Source organism: Aethalodelphis obliquidens, unplaced genomic scaffold, assembly GCF_003676395.1.
Source record: "Aethalodelphis obliquidens isolate GAN/ISIS:26980383/991018 unplaced genomic scaffold, ASM367639v1 scaffold25, whole genome shotgun sequence".
Lineage (NCBI taxonomy): Eukaryota > Metazoa > Chordata > Mammalia > Artiodactyla > Delphinidae > Aethalodelphis > Aethalodelphis obliquidens.
In genome coordinates this window covers 10492399-10510903 of record NW_020837969.1, presented here as the reverse complement: position 1 = coordinate 10510903, position 18505 = coordinate 10492399, and the positions used below count along the sequence as shown (strand labels likewise).

Below are 18505 nucleotides of genomic sequence, written 5' to 3'. Positions count from 1 at the left end.
CTGAGCCTGCGCTCTAGAGCCCGTGAGCCACAACTACTGAGCCCGCGTGCCGCAGCTACTGAAGCCCGCATGCCTAGCGCCTGTGCTCCGCAACAAGAGAAGCCACCGCATGGAGAAGCCCGAGCACCGCAGCAAAGAGTAGCCCCCACTCGCCGCAACTAGAGAAAGTCCGTGCACAGCAACAAAGACCCAACGCAGCCAAAAATAAATAAAATTAAATCTTAAAAAAAAAAATTCCCTTGAACATGACAGAGGGGCTGGAAATCACTGAGGTCCGTTCTCCCCAGCACCACTGGGACACTTGTGTTTTCATCTGTTCTCTGTCTTTTCCCTCATATTTCTTTTCTGCATAATTGCAGCCATTGAATTTACATTTTTAAGATTGTTGAGTATACATTTTTATGTCATACTTGAAACTTTACAAGTATTTTCCGTGTCACCACATAGCTTTCACAGCTGTCATTCTCAGTGGCTGCATAGTGTCCTGTGCACAGTGTCATAACGTGTTCAGGTGAGGTAACGCTATCCATGTCCATCGTTACCTGTCATCAGGCACCTGTGCCTTTTCCAGAAGCTTCCTTGGCGACAAGTCAAATCGTCCGGGTAAAGTGGGATTTGGGAGGAGGTGGGGTGTGGCGGAGAAGCCCGCGGCTTCGTGGGTTTTGCACACAGCTGCTCGGGTTTGAGCGTGGTCCCTGAGGTGTGCGAGCGGATGACCGGGGGTATGTGTGCATCTCTCCAGGCCTCGGTTTCCTTCTCCTTTGGGATAACAGCTGGAGCAGCCCCGCCCTCAGGAGGTAACATCCATAAAGCTCGTAGAGGCGGGGCCCCGGAGGCTCTCAGAGAGTCAAGTTAGAAGATGCTCCGGGATGTAAACACTGTATTACAAGACGGTCCAGGATGTCTCAGGATGCAGAACTCAACACTGTGATGATGGTAAAGTCACTACCAGCTAAAGCTTTTCTATAATTAATAACAAAACAAAAGAAAAGTGAGTCATGGTGGGGAAAGGAAGTCAGCAATGTCACCATGTTCCTGCTGCTTCGGGACAGTCCTCACCAGGTGCCCGGTGACGGTGACGAGCTCGGGCAGAAGTGAAGGACAGCGGGTGGCGTGCCAGCGGGTGACAGGGGGCGGCATTGTTCCGCCACCCTGCTGCCCTGGGACCTGGTCCCAGCTGTGACACGCAGAGCCTAGAGGCAGCAGAGGACGGGCTGTGAATAGCCCCTTGTTGGTGGGGCAGTGTGCAGCCTGTTGCTTCTTAAAGCTCTCCTTCATAACAGTAAGAGGAATTAAGAAACAAATGCCTTCATCTGAAATAAAGAGAAGCATATCTCGGGTTCAGCTTGCATATTATAATCAGCTATGGTCTTACAAGCCCCAGGAACAACATGCCTAGCTCCGATCTCTGAATTTACAAATACTCTTTTACTTTTTTCCCTTGATGTGTTAATTTGTGGCACATCTTTAACAGGTGTTAATGGGTTTTCAGCTGTCCTGAGGGTTGTCTGCTCACAGAGGAGGGATGACCCCTGCGGCCAGCGCTCTCCCACTGGGAGTGCCAGGGACCCCAGCCAGCCCATCCTGATTCCCGGGGTTCCTGGTCAGTTGTGTGGACTGTGGCCTTTGGTCCTAAATCCTGCCAGGAGTTGCGGGCTGCCGGGCTGGGCTGGGACTGATGGATTCCCTCCCCCACCCCACCCTGCTTTCCCTGCATCTGCCGCCTCTTTCTCTCCTTTTTCTTGCTAAATCATTAGGTACTCAGTCTATTCACTGAAGTAAACCGGCGAACACATATTAGAGCAAAACATCTCTGAAACAGGGCTTCCCTGGTGGCGCAGTGGTTGAGAGTCTGCCTGCCGATGCAGGGGACACGGGTTCGTGCCCCGGTCCGGGAAGATCCCACATGCCGCGGAGCGGCTGGGCCCGTGAGCCATGGCCGCTGAGCCTGAGTGTCCGGAGCCTGTGCTCCGCAACGGGAGAGGCCACAGCAGTGAAAGGCCCACGTACCGCAAAAAAAAAAAAAAAAAGAAAAAAGAAAAAAATTAAAAAAAATCTCTGAGACAGAAAAATAAAATTTTCCAGAACGTTTTCTAAATACAGTTGTCATCATTTCCTTAAATTCACGTTTGCCAAATACATGTGACAGGGAAATAATACCAATTAAATACCCTGACAAAAGTGATGGGGAAAAAGTAGCTTATGTTTTGACTTAGTAACAACAAATCATGCCGGGCAGTGTTGAGATTCTCGAGAGCACGGACTCCGAACTCCATGCTGGGGTTTTCTCTTGTCAAACCTCTTGTTTGAGATTATATTGTACAACTGCCAGACTTTGAGAATTAGATAAAATATACCTACAAGTGAATTTATGAAAATTGTTAGAAAAAGGCTTTACAATATCTCGCACTAAATGGGCTCTAAAATATCTGGGAGGGGACAGAATGAAACATGAGCCGTGGGATCTGAGACACAGGCTCTCCCGTGACCACCTTCACCCATTTCTTTTAGAACAAAACATTTGTAAGTGTAATTTATTTAGTATTTATGTACATAACGTACAGAAAACTCAGATAGACACAGAGGATTTTAATGCCATTTCACATTTTAATTCCAGCATGTGCATTTTTTTTTCCTGAAAAGGATTTTTAAAGAAAGTCACCCCCTAGTGATTTGAGATGATGGCAGGAACAATGTTCTGATCCTTTAAATTCAACTGACTTTTTTTTTTTTTCTTTTAAAAGTCTGCATGAGGGATCTTATTGTTTGTCATGTAAAAACCCTTATATCAGCAAATCCTTGCATCCCCTCTCACTTTCCCCCAAAGAAAGCAGTGTTGGAAAGAATTCTCATGACCAAGGTGACACAGGTAGCTCACAGCTGTGGATTTTAACCGTGAGGACGGCACGCAGCCCGCCGGGATGAACAGAAGGGATGAAATCATACTGATCGCGTAGGAACTCCTGAGTTACACGTTGCTCCTCGCCTGGTGGTTTATTTAATGTTATTCCAAGTTGATTTTTACGAATGGGGTTCTCAGTCCAGGTGTAAAGTGTGGGAAGTGCTTTTTCTCTTCCTTTCTGTCTCTCCTGCTTTTTTCTTTCCAGACTGTGAGTTGTGGGTCCTTTTGAGAGGAAAGCCAGATCGCTGCCCCAAAGCCTGATGGCACGAACTCTCCCGAGTAGAAAGGCAGTGGGTCAGGGCTTCCCTGGTGGCGCAGTGGTTGAGAGTCCCCCTGCCGATGCAGGGGACGCGGGTTCGTGCCCCGGTCCGGGAAGATCCCACATGCCGCGGAGCAGCTGGGCCTGTGAGCCATGGCCGCTGAGCCTGCGCGTCCAGAGCCTGTGCTTCGCAACGGGAGAGGCCGCAACAGTGAGAGGCCCGCGTACCGCAAAAAAAGAAAAAAAAAAAAAAAGGCAGTGGGCCAGCCCGGCGGGGGATGCGGGGAGGGCGTGTCCTGGCGCCGCCAGCACCTCCGGGTGCCCATCTGGGTGCTCATCGCTGGCTGACTTTGGCTGCGGTGTGTTTAGGAGCATGGAAGCCGTTTTCCCGGTAACGCTAACACTGTGGTTTACGTTACTTTAAACTTCAGAGAATGAAGTCAAGTACGACACTAACAACAATGAGGAAGAGGAGGGGGAACAGCTGGATCTCGATGGCGTAGATGAAGCTCCAGAAGCAGACAGACGGGCTCCGGGCGCCCCCGAGGCCCGGGACACGGGAGCAGACAGCCCCGCTGCCAACACCACCATCCCCGCTGCCAACACCACCATCCCCGCCGCCAACACCGCGGCCGGATCAGGTGCGTCCTCGGGCCACCCAGGGACCAGCCGGCCCACCTGTGGGTTGGAACGTCCTGGGGAAGGTGGGGTCCGGGAGCCCGAGATGTGTGATGTTTCTGTGATACGATGTGAACTGAAATGACTTAACTCAAGTTTGGCCGAGATTCTCTTATTTGTTTTCTATTTTCCGTGATTTTCAGTCTTGTCTACCTACCTTTCTATTTATATTTTGGAGGAAACAGGTATTGTTATTTTCTAATAAAAATGGCCTCACCAGTTTGTCACTGTGTTGCATAAAACATTTTTTCAAAATAATGCTGTTTGAGATGAAATGTAGAAGTTTAATTTATATTTTAAAATTTGGGGGTGGAGTTGGTGACTTTTATTCACTCACCGATGGTCTGGTTGGGACCGTCCCCACCTCTCCACGTGGTTAGTGACCCCCCCGCTTCTGGCAGCGTGTCACCCATTCGCCTCATTGGAGGAGCCTCCCTGGGCTCAGCCAGGCTGCGTGCCCCGCCTCCGAGGTCGCGCTGACCCCACCGATGCCCCAAAGGACAGTGCTTCCAGGCCTGGGGTGTGTCGGCCGTGCCCTTGACGGCCGGGTGTCTGCCACGGGCTCCTCTCACCCTCAGGACACGAAAATGGCACGGGAGCAGACACAGACGCCCTGGCGGAACCGCTGAGACCCGGGGTCCCGACGAGAGTCAACCCCTACTCCGTCATCGACATCACGCCCCTCCATGAGGACCAGCCGCCGCCTCCGGACCCGGAGGCCGAGGGGGAGGGCGGGGGCCTGCACGTGCCCAGCGGGTACTCGGTGCCTGTGCCCTGCGGCTACGCCGTGCCCTCCGGCCTGCCCCTGCTGCTGCCTGCCTACTCCAGCCCTGCCCTCACCCCCGTGGGCCCCGCAGGTAGCGTTGCCACACCTGTGCCTCACCTGGCGGGGCGGCGGGGTTGGGGGGGAGGGCAGAAGGTGCTCTCCGTCTCTCAGGGCAGACGGCCCACCTGGGGCGTGTGTGTGCGTGTGCGTGCGTGTGTAGCAGGCACACTGAGGACCCGGGAGAGGGGCAGGAGTCGGGAGAATCAGGAGGTTCCTCAGGAAGCCAGGCAGGTGCAGGGAGCCTGTCCCCGTACCTGTGATATTGGCTGTCGGTGGCCGGGGTGCTGAGGGGGCCCAGCTCCGTGACTGGGGTTTTGGTTCAGTGAGTCACGGCTTTCACCTCCACTTAGCGGGAAGAAGCAGGCGTGTAGCTTCGAGGACGTGGTTTACACAGCCGCCTCCGTCGTCTTCGCAGATGCCCCTTGGCTGCATTGTTTCAGCATCAGCTGTTTCTGCAGGGCTTCAGTTTTTAGGTTTAAAGGGAGAGTGTGTGTCTCCCCGAAAGTCACATGTTGAAACCTAACCCCCAAGGTGACGGTGTCAGGAGTGATGAGGTCATGAGGATGGACCCCCACGCATAGGTTCAGGGCCCTGATAAAGGACCCCAGAGAGCCCCCAGCCCTTCCTCCAAGTGAGGACGCAGAGAAGATGGTCTATGAACCTCATAGAGGGACCTATGCTGAGGGACCTCAGCAGACACCGCACCTGCCAGCGCCTTGACCTTGCGCGTCCAGCCTCCAGGTTGTCCATAAGCTTCGCAGGCTGCTGTGCTTTGTGGGAGCAGCCGGGGCCCGAGTGTGCAGCTCACTGTTGTCCTGGCCGAAGCCCGTGGGCAGTTGCCACTCCCTCCTCGCCTCCCACCCCCCGCACGTCCAGGTCAGGAGGGCAGCTGAAGACACAAACCATCCCTCCTCTGGAGAAGTGCAGTCGGTTCTGTTCAGATGCCAGTAAAGGCATCTCGGCTGAGTTTTCCCTTCTCTCACCTGCTCTGCTTCCATGTTCTGTGCTGGGACGCACCGTGAGGACTGTCCCAGGTGTGGACGTCCTGATGGGCAGGAGTAGCCCCGAGGACATTGGCGTCACAGAAGCATGAGCAGGACATATTTGTGTGAAATTTCAGTAAGAGGGTTCTTTCCTTCCCAGTTAAGACAGTTGAGGAAAACAGGGAGTTTGGTTGTCAGATATCACCAACTTCAGTACTTCTTTCTTGAGAATCTTTTGAGCTTGTCATGTAGACACATTTTCAAGTAAATCACAATTGCAAATTCCCATGAAAACTTAAGAAACAGGAGATAATTAGGGTGTGTCTCTAGCTTGGTTTCTTTGGGCACCGTTTTATTTCAGGTAGTTTCATAAGACCTTTGGGTGTCACTCTTCATCATAATCCTATTTTGAATACGTTTGATCTAAAAACTGAAAATCTTAAATCTGTCAGTTGATCATCTTCACAATAAGGTAAACCTCTCATTGATAAGAAAGGAAAATATGAAACCATTTTGAGGATAAAAAGCAACTTCCTCAACATTTCTTTCGGGCGTAAGACAATGTGAACTTCTTCTTTTTCCTGGCAGAGACACAGGAAGGAGCAGAAGACAGCCAGTTGAATTCCTTGAGTTCTGAGGATCCAACAAACAGGTATCTTTACTAATTTTCCGCGGATGTTCTGAGTCCCTGACCTTCTCCTGAAACGTCGTGCGCAGTGATTCCGAGGCTCTTACTGCCCAGGCCCCTCCCCCACCCTGTGGTCCTTCTGTCCTCCGTACCCTCTCCCCTCTCACCCAGGGACCCCAGATCGGGTCTTCCTGAACACCAGGACTCTTTAAGACGTTAACATTATGCTTTGCAGAAAAAGAGAAAACTGCGGGTCCACAGCCACAGAGAGCTGGATGACGCGCCACTCCCGTCTCCCTGCCAGAGACGTTCAGAGTACTTAACCTTGTAAAGGTTCTCAGAATCCCGAGGGGGAGAAAGGATCTTTAACTTTGTCTAACCCAGCTTTCATCTACAATTCTTGAAACTAACTTGATTATAAGTCTTTCTTTCACGCCACTTGCCTTCACAAATGCTGTTGCATCTGCTCGAAATTCCCAGGAAAATCCCCTCCCCTAGGCAAACTCCTACTCACCCTTCAAAACCCAGCTTAAATGTCTCGTTTCATGAAACTGTCCTCCTCTGCGCTTCCAGAGCTGTGTGCACGCACCTGCATTGTGCTCTGCTTTGTGCTCTCACTGTTATTTCTGTGTCCCTTTCTGCTACTAGATTGAATTCTTCAAAGACAAAGACCAGGTTTTACCAAGTCTTAGAGCACCTACCCCCTAGCATGGGAACATGCTTGGTGCATGGTAGGTGTGTTTATTTTTTTGTTTTTAAACGGCTCTATCGAGTTATAATTCCCATACCATAGTACATTTCACTTATTTAAAGTGGACCATTCTGTGGGTTTTGGTATATTGCATTATTCGTTTTAAAATTGTGGCAAAAATATATACCATAAAATTTGCCATTTTAACCATTTTAAAGTTTAAAATCTGGTGGCATTAAATACATTTACATTGTTGTGCAATCATCACCACTATCTACTTTTGAAACTTTTTCATCGTCTCGAACAGAAACCCTACCCACAATCCCCCCTCTTCCCAGCTCCTGTAACCTTTATTCTGCATTCCGTCTCTATGAATTTGCCTACTCTAGGTAACTCATATAATTGGAATTGTACAGTATTTGTCCTTTTGTGTCTGGTTCATTTCACTCGGCATCGTGTTTTCCAGGTTCATCCGTATTGCAGTGTATGTTGGAATTTCCTTCCTGTTTAAGGCTCAGTAATATTCCATTGTGTGTATATACCACATTTTGTTTATCTACCCATCTACTGATGGACACTTGGTCATTTCCACCTTTTGGCTACTGTAAATAATGCTGCTGTGAACGTTGGTGTACAGGTATCTGTTCAGGTCCCTGCTCTCAATTCCTTTGGGTACATACCTAGGAGTGGAATTGCTGGATCACACAGTAATCCTATGTTTAACTTCCTGAGGAACAGCCAAACTTCTTTCCATCACAGCTGCACCATTTTACATTCCCACTGGCTGTGTGTGAGGGCTCCAATTTTTCCAAGCTTACTAAACGTACTTCCTGCTTTTCAAAATCATCGCCATCCTGGTGAGTGTGAAGTGGTACCTCGTGGTGGTTTTGATTTGTGTTTCCTTGATGACTAATGATGTTGAGCATCTTTTCATGTGCTTATTGGCCATTTGCATGTCTTCTTTGGAGAAATGTTATTCAAGTCCTTTTGCCCATTTTTGAATTGGGTTTGTTGTTGGGTTGTAGGTTTTTTTTTTTTCCCTGTGGTATGCGGGCCTCTCACTGTTGTGGCCTCTCCCGTTGCGGAGCACAGGCTCCGGACGCGCAGGCCCAGCGGCCATGGCTCATGGGCCCAGCCGCTCCGCAGCATGTGGGATCTTCCCGGACCGGGGCACGAACCTGGGTCCCCTGCATCGGCAGGCGGCCTCTCAACCACTGCGCCACTGGGGAAGCCCCAGTTGTAGGTATTTTTTTATATAGTCTCAATATTAAACCCCATCAGATAAGTGATTCATGAATTTTCATCCTTTCTCTGGGTTGTCTTTTCATTCTCTTGGTAGTGTCCTTTGAGGCACAAAAGATTTTAATTTTGTTGAAGCCCAGTTTATCTATTTTTTCATATTATTTCCTGTGTTTTTGGTGTCCTGTCCAATAAATCATTGGCAAGACCAATGTCCTGAAGCTTTTTCATCCTTTACTTCTGAGAGTTTTATAATTGTAGCTCTTAAGCCTGGTGGGGGGTGTGTTCTGTAGAGGTCTGGTGGGTCCAGTTGGTCGGTAGTGCTGTTTACATCCTCTGTTTCCTTATTGCTCTCCTGCCTGGTTTTTCTATCCAATATTGAAAGTGCTGTACTGAAGTCTGCCCTGTTGCTGGAACTGAGAGGCCCAAGTCTCACTTGGGTGTGTCCGTACAACCCAGCATCCTTTGGGGCACGTAGTGGACCCTCTGCAAGATCTGAGAAACAGGAGGACGAGTCAGGCCTCTTGGGACAGGGACTGCGTTTCTTCATGTCTTGTTGCACTGGATGCTGTGCTAGACATGTGGTGTGTGTGTGGTAGGCATTCAAATGCACTTATTTATCCATGGTTGTGGAGGAAATCTTGAACCTGGTGTATCCTGTAATGCTACCTGGGAAAGTGCCCAATTTGCATGCACAGTGACTTTTTAATCACTGGAGGGATTCTCAACATCCTGATGTTCTGGTGTGTTTTCTTTAAGTGAAGGTCCAGTCCATAAGGAGGACAGTGCCCTCGCCCGGTGGGTTGCAGATCCGGCGAATACAGCCTGGATGGAAAGTGAGTACCACGGCCGCCGGGAGCCTGGAGGGCCACCCCGAGCCCCCCGGGGACAGTGCGTATCTGTCAGCCTCAGCCAGTTATTCTCCTGTCCTGTGTCCATTCACCTGAAGTACTGACCAGAGCTGACGGTGTAGATGCTTCCCCAGGGCCCCGTGAAGCTGTCCCTTCGTCTCCCATCAGATCATCTCCGCTGTCTGCATCCCAGCATCTCCCTCTTCCTGATCGATTCTTTCTAGTACAGGTCTTGGTTTTTGTCATAAAAGTTAGAGATTTGGGGACTGAGGCATTAACAAGGCATTGTTTCTTGTGATCCCCAATGAGATGATTTCTCATGGTACCTTTTTTTTTTTTTTTTTTTTTTTGCGGTACGTGGGCCTCTCACTGTCGTGGCCTCTCCCGTTGTGGAACACAGGCTCCGGACGCGCAGGCCCAGCTGCCATGGCTCATGGGCCCAGCTGCTCCACGGCACATGGGATCCTCCCGGACCGGGGCACGAACCCACGTCCCCTGCATCGGCAGGCGGATTCTCAACCACTGTGCCACCAGGGAAGCCCTCATGGTACCATTTTAAAGAGGGAGTGGTGGATGCTTAAGCCGGGCCACTGACCAGATGGTGCAGCAGACCTTCTGTTCCATGTGTGGTGCAGAAAGCAGAGCTAATTTTGTTTTTTTACTATTTTTTTTAAAGTGAGGCTTTTCTAATTATCCCTTTTACTATCCACTGGCTCACTAATTTCTGTGTAATCATCTTATATGATTGACTTACAAGGTAGAACCATCTTAATCTCCTAATTATTAAATTCTCCCCTGGAATGTTTCATTCTGGTTTTAATTATGACATTGCCAAAACAAACAACTCAGCATAAGTAGACGCTTCTGCTAGGGGGCTATTACCTCTGGATCATTACAGGATTAAGTTGTCACCTCACTATCCTCAAGCAATTTTATTTCCCAAGTAAAATCTGACATTCTCCCATGACTGGTTTTTTTTTGTTTTGTTTTGTTTTGTGGTACGCGGGCCTCTCACTGTTGTGGTCTCTCCCGTTGCGGAGCACAGGCTCCGGACGCGCAGGCTCAGCGGCCATGGCTCACGGGCCCAGCCGCTCCGCGGCATGTGGGATCTTCCCAGACCGGGGCACAAACCCGCGTCCCCTGCAACGGCAGGCGGACTCTCAACCACTGCGCCACCAGGGAAGCCCCATGACTCGTTTTTATTAGTAGAACAGCTGTATTTGAAAGTAAGGTCTGTACATCAACAGCCCCCCACACTGCCTAACGGGGGTGCAAATACCGTGGTCGTAGTCGAGGAACATTATTCCGGGACAGCAAGCCTCTCTGACGTGGGAGCTTGAGCGCAGCATGAGAAGCAGCTGGGTCCTGGGAATGTGGGGAGGGGACGGTGGCTGCACATCAGGGGAGGGCGAGGCTGTACTTATGTCATTTTGGCTTGCGTTGGTTAGTAACCAGTCACCTTCGTGGGTTCCAGGACGGAGGACCCTATAGTTTGGTTGGCTTCCCTGTAGAGCATGGAGCTCTTACGAATATATGCATGAATTTCAAGCCCCATTGCTCTTCTGTAGGACCACTGACACGCACACGGAGTATCTGCCCGTGGAGGATCCCTCCTTTTTTTTTTTTTTTTAAAGAAAACACCTTACAGTTTCCTAGGATGCTAACGTTTCACGTAATGCAGTTGAGAGGTTTTGTCCTCAAAGCTCAGCATTTTTATATGCGCGTGTGGCCACGTTTCAGCTGCAGGGGTGAAAAATGAGATGAAGCCATCGGTTGATTTTGAAGCTTCCTACCCGACAGCAGCAGTGAAGCTGTCCCTTTGTTTCTGAGACTGCACGCCACCTTTGTAATTTTTGTGTATCAGAACACATCAACTGCATAAAGTTAAAAATGTTTATACAGAGCCATGTAGAGACGTGTAATTGAATGCAAAATAATGGAATAAATTGGCTTGGAGACCGTAAAACTCCTGTTGGATACATTTCACAGCCGCTTCGTTTAGAGATGTCCTTCCATCCCAAGGAAGTGTTCTGCCCTAAAAACAGTGCTCATGCTTTGGTAAGGCCCCATGAGTCATCCTTATCATAACACTAACTTCTCGAGTAGCCGTAACATCACAGGAGTCTGTAGCTCCGTGAAGTGCAGGACGTTCTCCCTGGGTCGGGGTCGGTTTTTAAAGTTCCCCTTCCTTTTCTTCCAGATCCGGAAGAAGCCATTTATGATGACGTGCCAAGAGAAAATTCAGACTCTGAGCCAGGTTTGATTTTTGTCTGGGCTGGAGTTTTATGAGATGCACTTTACCGTCATTCCCTCTGGATGTAGGCGGGCAGGCAGAAACCTTAGGTGCACAGCTCTGTGTGTCTGTAATCACGTTTTGTAAGGTTACGGTGTCTCACCGATGTTGTGCGGTACAATTTCGTGTGTGCACGTGTTTATATCCCAGCCCTCAAGGTAGGGTAATTTTCTCAGTTACCCTAAAAAGAAACAGGAGGAGTTAAAGATGGGAAAAATATGAATGGAAAGGGAAGAAACATGGAGGCTTGAAGGGCCGGCATGTCTCTAATAAATGATATACAGGAAGTCGTGGAGGAAGGAATTACTAAGAATTTTCCAGAATTACAGATGTAAGTTCCCGGGTTGTAGAAATACGAATTCAAAGCAGGCTGAGCATGAATCCGCCACGAGGCGTGTACAATTCCAACTGCCGAACACAGCCCACTGTGCATATCTTAACAGCAGCAGGAGCGAGGGCGCAGTCACCCGGGAGGAACTGCAACTTCTCTACAGGCTGGGACACAGCAGGGTAATGTTCCCCAAGTGCTGAAGAAAGCTCGGTTCCAGCCCGCATCTTCACATCCAGCCCAAGTCTTGTCCTTGAACAAGAGAGAAACGGGCAACCTCAGACGCAGATTGGAGAGCTTCACCGCTCGTAGACCCTTGAGGAATAGTTCAAGGAAAAGGGTACTGAACCCCATAGAAGGCAGGAAAGAGAAGTGAGCAAGTGAACTGACCCCCTCTCATCCCCCTGAGGGTGTTAGCACAAACTTAGAGCCCCCTTTGCCCGAACGGCGTGATGCAGAACACCCCAAATGAAATGTCAGGAAACCACGTCTGACAGCATCTCAGCAAACAAGCCAAAGCTCATCCTAACCCTGGAGGTTTGTCTCCAGAGTTCAGGTATCTTTCAACATTGGCTGGTTCTTTAGATGTCATTTCCCACAGAACCAGGCGAATGACACAGACCATACGCTCATCCTGATACACGCTTAGAAGGTACTTGGTACCGTGCCTTCCAGTGTTAAAAACTCCTGACAGGAGGGAACTTTCCCAGCCTAATAGAGGACATGTTCTTAAAACCGACAGCAACCTGCGTGGATTCATTTATTCATCCCACAAATGCCTTGGACGCTGTCAGGTCCCCAGCACTGTTAGGGCCTCAGCTAACGGAGGCCTCCTCCCGAGATTCCTACATGACAGGAGACCCGTGCTTACCTTCGGCCCTCTTTCTACATAAACCAGCCAGGTCCTTAGAATAAGTGTGCTCCGGGGTAGTTTTTTAAGTACCTGCTGCGAATAACGGATACTAAAGGCAGGTTGCTGTAAAACCAAGTTTGAAATGCATTTTTGAGTAATTGATCCTCCCTGGTAGACCTTTCCCAGCTCAGATGGGCTGATCTGGGGTCTCAAGAACCAAACGGCAACAAAAGGTGGGCTGGCGGTGCCCCTGCCGATAGCTGTTCTGTTAGACCGGTGTGTCCCCTCTGCAGGCAGTGCCTTTGGCATTGTATCTGGCGGCGTAAACAGATGTGCTTTTCACTAATTCTAAGACGACTGATGTGATGAAGATATTTAAATACAGTAACAGGTTATAGGTACTATGGGCTAGTTGTAGCACAAAAGCCAAAATTATAGTTGTTTGCAGTAAGCTTCACTTGCGTTCATATTTGAATATCTCTATCGTCCATCTGTTTGTGATCTGTTAATCTGTCTGTATGTCTAATCTGTTTCTATTCCATACATTTATCTAAAGAAAAATTTTCCTTTGTCAGAAGTTCTCTATGGGCAAGACATCATTGGGTATAATTGTGGTGGCTTCTCATAGACCAGTGGTCCTCAGGACGTGGATGGGGCTGGGGGGTTATCAGAGCTTTGTCACCCCACGCCCATCAGTCCAGCGCCTTTCTGGGGGCGGCCACACCTGAGGTTCCGTTCCTCCAAGCTTTTCCGAGGTACCAGCCCCCAACGATGTGGTCAGATGACGAACGTGCACAGACAGAACAAGAGTCAGTGAGGGTCTACGTTTTAAATTTCCTTTTGGCATTTATGCATTCAGATGAAATGATTTATGATGATGTTGAGAATGGAGATGAAGGTGGAAACAGCTCTCTGGAGTACGGGTGGAGTTCGAGCGAATTTGAGAGCTACGAGGAACAGAGCGACTCGGAGAGCAGAAACGGGGTCCCCCAGTCCTTCCTGCGCAGCGACCACAAAAAGCAAGTACGTGTCCAGTGTGTGTGCCTGAGAGATAAAACGTTCTCATGTGGACATGTGGACGGGACTATAAGATGTCATTTTCATTCACGTACTATTTTAAACTGTGGTTTTTTAAGCTGTTGTTACGTGCTTTGAGAAAAGCACTAGATGTTGGCAAAAGAGAAGACTCCCCTTAGTTCACGCAATAGAATCTCGGCAGGATGGGAAAATTATATTTATATAAACCAAATCCCTCCAAAGGCCCTAAGCGAGTTCGCTGTCTTGAATAACTTACGTAAATACGCATTCCCTGGATATTTGTGTTGTGTACACGTAATGCTGTCTGTGCCCAGCCCGCTGCATGGATGGAGCCTGGCCGGGTGGGACACAGCACAGCCCTGCTGTCCTTTACGGGATGTTTTGAACCTCAGTGTTCTCAACACAAACAGGAAGATATAAAAATAGAACATGTTACAAAAGGATGTTATAGGACGAGAGCAGCTGAGCTGCCCAGGAGCACCCTCAAAGGGAGGGAGTGTGTGTGTGTGAAGCTCCCGAGATGAGGGTCCAGGGAGGAGCTCCAGGTTGCAGGAGTGGATTCCAGGGCTGGAGGTTGTAGGGTGGGGACCTGAGAGAGGCCCTGCTGAGGGAGATCACCCCACTGAGGTGTCCGGTGTCCAGGGGTGACTGGCCACCCCGAATACTCTTGTCGTTGGGCGTTTTGGCTGTTGGTAAAAGGATGATTCCCACTGCCGTCCACAGTCACGTCAGCGCGCCATGGCCTTTCTGTGTGAGGTCTAGATGCAGGCCGCACGCTGGTGGAGGCTGTGGCTAGTGCCTCGTCATCACAGCAGAGTCGATAAGTCAGGGCAGGACCAATCAGTTACGCCTCCCCCTGCCTGCACCCCTGTGACCAGGCCGATGGGCCCCTGGACGTGGCCTCCACGTCGGTGCGGCTTACAGATTACTGCGGGCGCATAGGGTTCGCATAGTCTGTAATCTTGTCCTGAAACTCAAGAAGACTCTACCAGTTGGTGGTGGTCAACCCAGCTACTCAATATCATTAACGAGCTTTCCCCAGAACTTAGCTGTCTCTGTCACCAGAGTTATTACAGCTGAGACTTAACCAGCGAATGAAGCTACAGCTGTAATTTTAGACGGAGCTGGTAACTAAGGTGACACTTGGCTTGTTACGGCCGAGTCCAGCATTCCAGGTTTAAATGGGGATTTTAAATACGGCACTGGGGCCTGATTTCAGCAGGATGGGGCACCCAGTGGGGCCTTGGAGAGCGGTTAAAACGCTCGTAAATTTCGCCAGCAGGCCTGGCAGATGACGTGCAAACTGGGCTGGTCAGGCGATGGCCCCTGAGCCGTGGGCACGATTACTGAGTGGACACTCCGCCCTCTTGGCCGCCCAGCTGGACCTGTGTTCCCAGATGCACCACCAGCAATGCTGATAGAGGAGGCCAGGTGGCCCAGCAGCAGAGACGGTGGAGGGCCAGCCCCGGGCGGCCGTGCGTGCAGAGTCCTCACCAGGTCCAGCACGCGTCCGTCCTGTGGGGCAGCGTCCCGAGGGCAGTGCTAGGAGTACCAAGTTTCCTAGTTTAAAAAGTCGTATTTCAGAAGCTGCCAGGATGACACTGTAAGTCGTTTAAGACTCCCCTCATCGTCTCAGATTTTATAAAAAAAATCGCTGAGGTGTCCTTGTCTGGGCCGACATGGGAAACACTCACTAAGGAGCAGGGGCCTCGGTTTGCATATTGGAGACGTTTGTGATCACGTGAGGACTGAATTACAAGATTTCACCCCATCCCCGTGGGCTGCAGAGAAAGTTATGTCAGTTTGGAGACTTAAAACTCTACGTGGTCATCCCCAAATCATTTCCCGCATCGATACAATCTTGAATTCAAGCTTCTTTTGCTTTGGCGCTGACACAACGGAATAATGTTATATATATTTCTACATTTTTGATCATTTTAATTTCACCAAAACGTAAAGGCGTGACGGTGTCCACATATTTCTGTGCATTTACTTTCTCTCGTTCAGCATAGAAGAGTCTCCAGCCTGGCTCACCTGGAGTCTGTCTTCTGATGATGTGTCTTCCTCACTCATGTGTTTATTTCTCGAGAGCCGGTGGGCTAGGAGGGGGGTCCCGGGGCAGTAGGACCTTGGTGTGTGGACATCACCCACCAGACGCTGCTCAAGCCCTTTCAATGTAAGATTGTCTCAAAGCACCGGAAAGAGCGTGTTGTGAAAAGCTTGTATCTCTTTGTACTGTAGCTTTCCCATGACCTAACCCGCTTAAAGGAGCACTATGAGAAAAAGATGAGACATTTGGTGGCAAACGCGGTGGGCGCGGTAGAGATTCAGCAGCTAAAGCACAAACATGAACTGAAGGTAGTGTGGTTCACGCTGAAAACGCTTCTGCAAAAAACAGACTGTCCTTTAACGAGAAAACCCAGCCCCAGAGCTGGCCAGTTCTGCCGGGGTGGTGGTTCTCACGGTGCGGTCCAGGGAACCCCAGGGCCACCCGGGCAGTGGCGAGTTCCTGTCAATTCCGGGGCATCCTTCGCCTCTGTCCCCCTCCGTCCCCCAACGTGTGGACGGAGGCCCCCAGGGCGTGACCTACGCCTGCTGGGATGTGGGATCCGCCGTCTCCACGCCAGACGCGAGGCAGGATCCCCCAAGTACAAAACAATTGCACTTTTTTTGTTGTTTTGGAAAATGTAGTAATTTTTCATAAAAGGTTACCTGAGACAAAATATCATAGGTTAAATATTTTTTAAATGAATATTAATAAAAATATTCAACATTTTTCTCAATTTCAACTCCTTATGTAGTGTAACATAGATAAAGCCGGTAAACCAGAACCGTTTGGGCTGCTCGATGACTTTTCTGAGCGTGAAGGGCTCCTGAGACCACAAAGTTGAGAACTGCTGGGTGTGAGTGTCGTGGTGTCCACTGTTTGAGATGTTTTAAAAGGGCACTGTCAAGTAACCTTTCCTTTGCTGGGATCTTCGTCCTGCTGACGTTTGTGATTTGTTCACACGTGTTGAAAGGCACTTACCTGAGGCAGGTGTTCACTCAGAAACGTCTCTGGAACATCACGGCTCTGTTCCACGCTTTTCGGTGCAGGAGCGAAGCCCCCGGAATCATGGCATCTCCTCCGGCACAGCGTTGGGCTGGTTCCGTGCAGGAAACAGGCGGAGCCCCTGGGATAATCTGGAGGCCGGGGTGGGGGTGGTTCCAGGGAGCACAGGGCCGGGTGGTCCAGGGAGGGGTACGAGGCAGGCCAGCTCAGCAAAGAGAGGGCAATGTGCTCGATCAGACGGCGGCAGAGCAGCAAGGAGCAGGTAGGGTGACTCGTCTGGGGCCGGCTACGCGCTGCCGTCCTCTGCAGGAGAAGCAGGGCCTGGTGTGTTGCTGCAGCTGTGCGACCCTGGGCGGCCGTTCCCTCCGCCCGGAGCCTGGCACCTGTGTGGCTTCACCTGGAGCCGGGGCTCGGCCCCCTGCAGGCTCCCTGGCCGTCTGTCTGTCCCTAATTCTCTGACTCCTTGGAGGGAGCATGGACAGCGTGTGCAGCCCGGGTCTGGGCGGTGGGATCTGGACGATGGGGGGGTAGGGAGCTAAGGAGGGGCGCCCGGCAGCCGGGCGGGCAGGGGCGCACAGGCAGCGCGAGGCGCCAGCGGTGGCTGCGGAGAAGCGGGGACGGCGGGCAGCTATCCGGGGTCGTCAGCAGACGAAGCCGCGTTTGGATGAAGGGATACAGGAGTCGGAGCAGGCAGAGTGGCTTTGCCGCGTTTAACCTGGCGGGTAGGGCGGTGGTGAGTGGCTGGGCGTCCGAGTCGGGGTCAGCCAGGCAGTGTGACTTGGATCTGGTGTCCATCGAGGTGGGTGGTGGGCCAGGGGCACATCCTCAGGGACACAGCCTGAGGCGCGGGGACAGCGAGGAATTGCAGAGTCGCTCGGGCTGGAGTTACAAGAGTCTGGCACCAGGCTGCAGGCTCCTCGAGTGGGAACCTCCCAGGGGCACAGCTCCCGAGTCCAGGGTGCACACTCAGCCCCCGAGAGCCCCTCAGCCGGCGCCACTCTGCACAAACGCACAACCGGGCAGTGGCCCCGTAGAAAGGGCCACCGGAGGGAGGCCAGGCGAAGCCCTGGAGGGGAGCGGGCGGGTGTTGAAGCCTCTCCCCCAGGGGAGGATCGCAGGAGGGCAGGGAGGCCGGCACCTAGACAGACCTGAAGGGTGTTGGCTTGTGTCATAAGAGGCCATCTGGGTTTTCTCTAAAGGATCAGTCGCTCCGTACCCAGTGGCCAATATCTCAGACGTTAGAGTCTAAGGATAAGAAATGGGGGTGAAATGCCAAAGCACATCATTGGAAGCTTTTGGTACCAACGGCCAGTCTAAGTGTTATGCCAGGAGCCTGGCTTGAGGGAACCGGGATGGACAAACTCCCCTGCGGGGGCCGGTGGTCTTTCCAACCCTTCAGTCTCCGCGGAGGAGGGGGTCTGCCGACCCCTCCCGCGGGCCGTCCCTCTGTCTGTATCCCGGCAGGTCTCTCCATCTGGCCATTCCTGTGACCATCAGTACGAAGGGCCCGTGAGCCGCTGGACCGGCCTCCAGGGGGAGCCCCGGGGAGGCTGGGGAGTGTCCAGCGGCTGAGCCGGCTGGCGGGTCTCCAGCCAGGGGCTCCACTGTTTCCTGCCATCTGTCCGTTGACCTTGGGCAAACTGTTCACACCTGTGGCTTCAGCTCTTCGCACTCGGCTTCTGCAAAGCCCTTTGCAAGTGTTTGTAATAAAAACGAAGACTGACTTAAACACAGCAGGAGACTTTTTTAAAACTATGTTAAGGAAGGGCTCTGTTTGTAAATTTGTTTTTCCTTCTTTTTTTTTAACCAGCAAAATAAAAACCAAACAGCCCCAAACCACACACACACACACACACACACACACACACACACACACACACACAC

General features: G+C 51.0%; 1 protein-coding gene across 5 annotated transcripts in view; it reads left to right on the top strand.

Moving 5' to 3' along the window:
- The window catches only part of ARHGEF10 (Rho guanine nucleotide exchange factor 10), an 88269-nt gene that overhangs the window by 17710 nt on the left and 52054 nt on the right, over positions 1–18505 (top strand). For 4 of the 5 annotated variants that reach the window (XM_027122546.1, XM_027122547.1, XM_027122544.1 and 1 more), the window contains exons 3-9: positions 3587–3802; positions 4418–4696; positions 6237–6300; positions 8966–9042; positions 11258–11314; positions 13391–13554; positions 15811–15927. In XM_027122546.1, the coding sequence (XP_026978347.1) occupies positions 3587–3802; positions 4418–4696; positions 6237–6300; positions 8966–9042; positions 11258–11314; positions 13391–13554; positions 15811–15927 (974 nt within the window). The remainder of the gene's footprint in view (positions 1–3586; positions 3803–4417; positions 4697–6236; positions 6301–8965; positions 9043–11257; positions 11315–13390; positions 13555–15810; positions 15928–18505) is intronic. The other variant, XM_027122548.1, reaches the window with a different exon arrangement.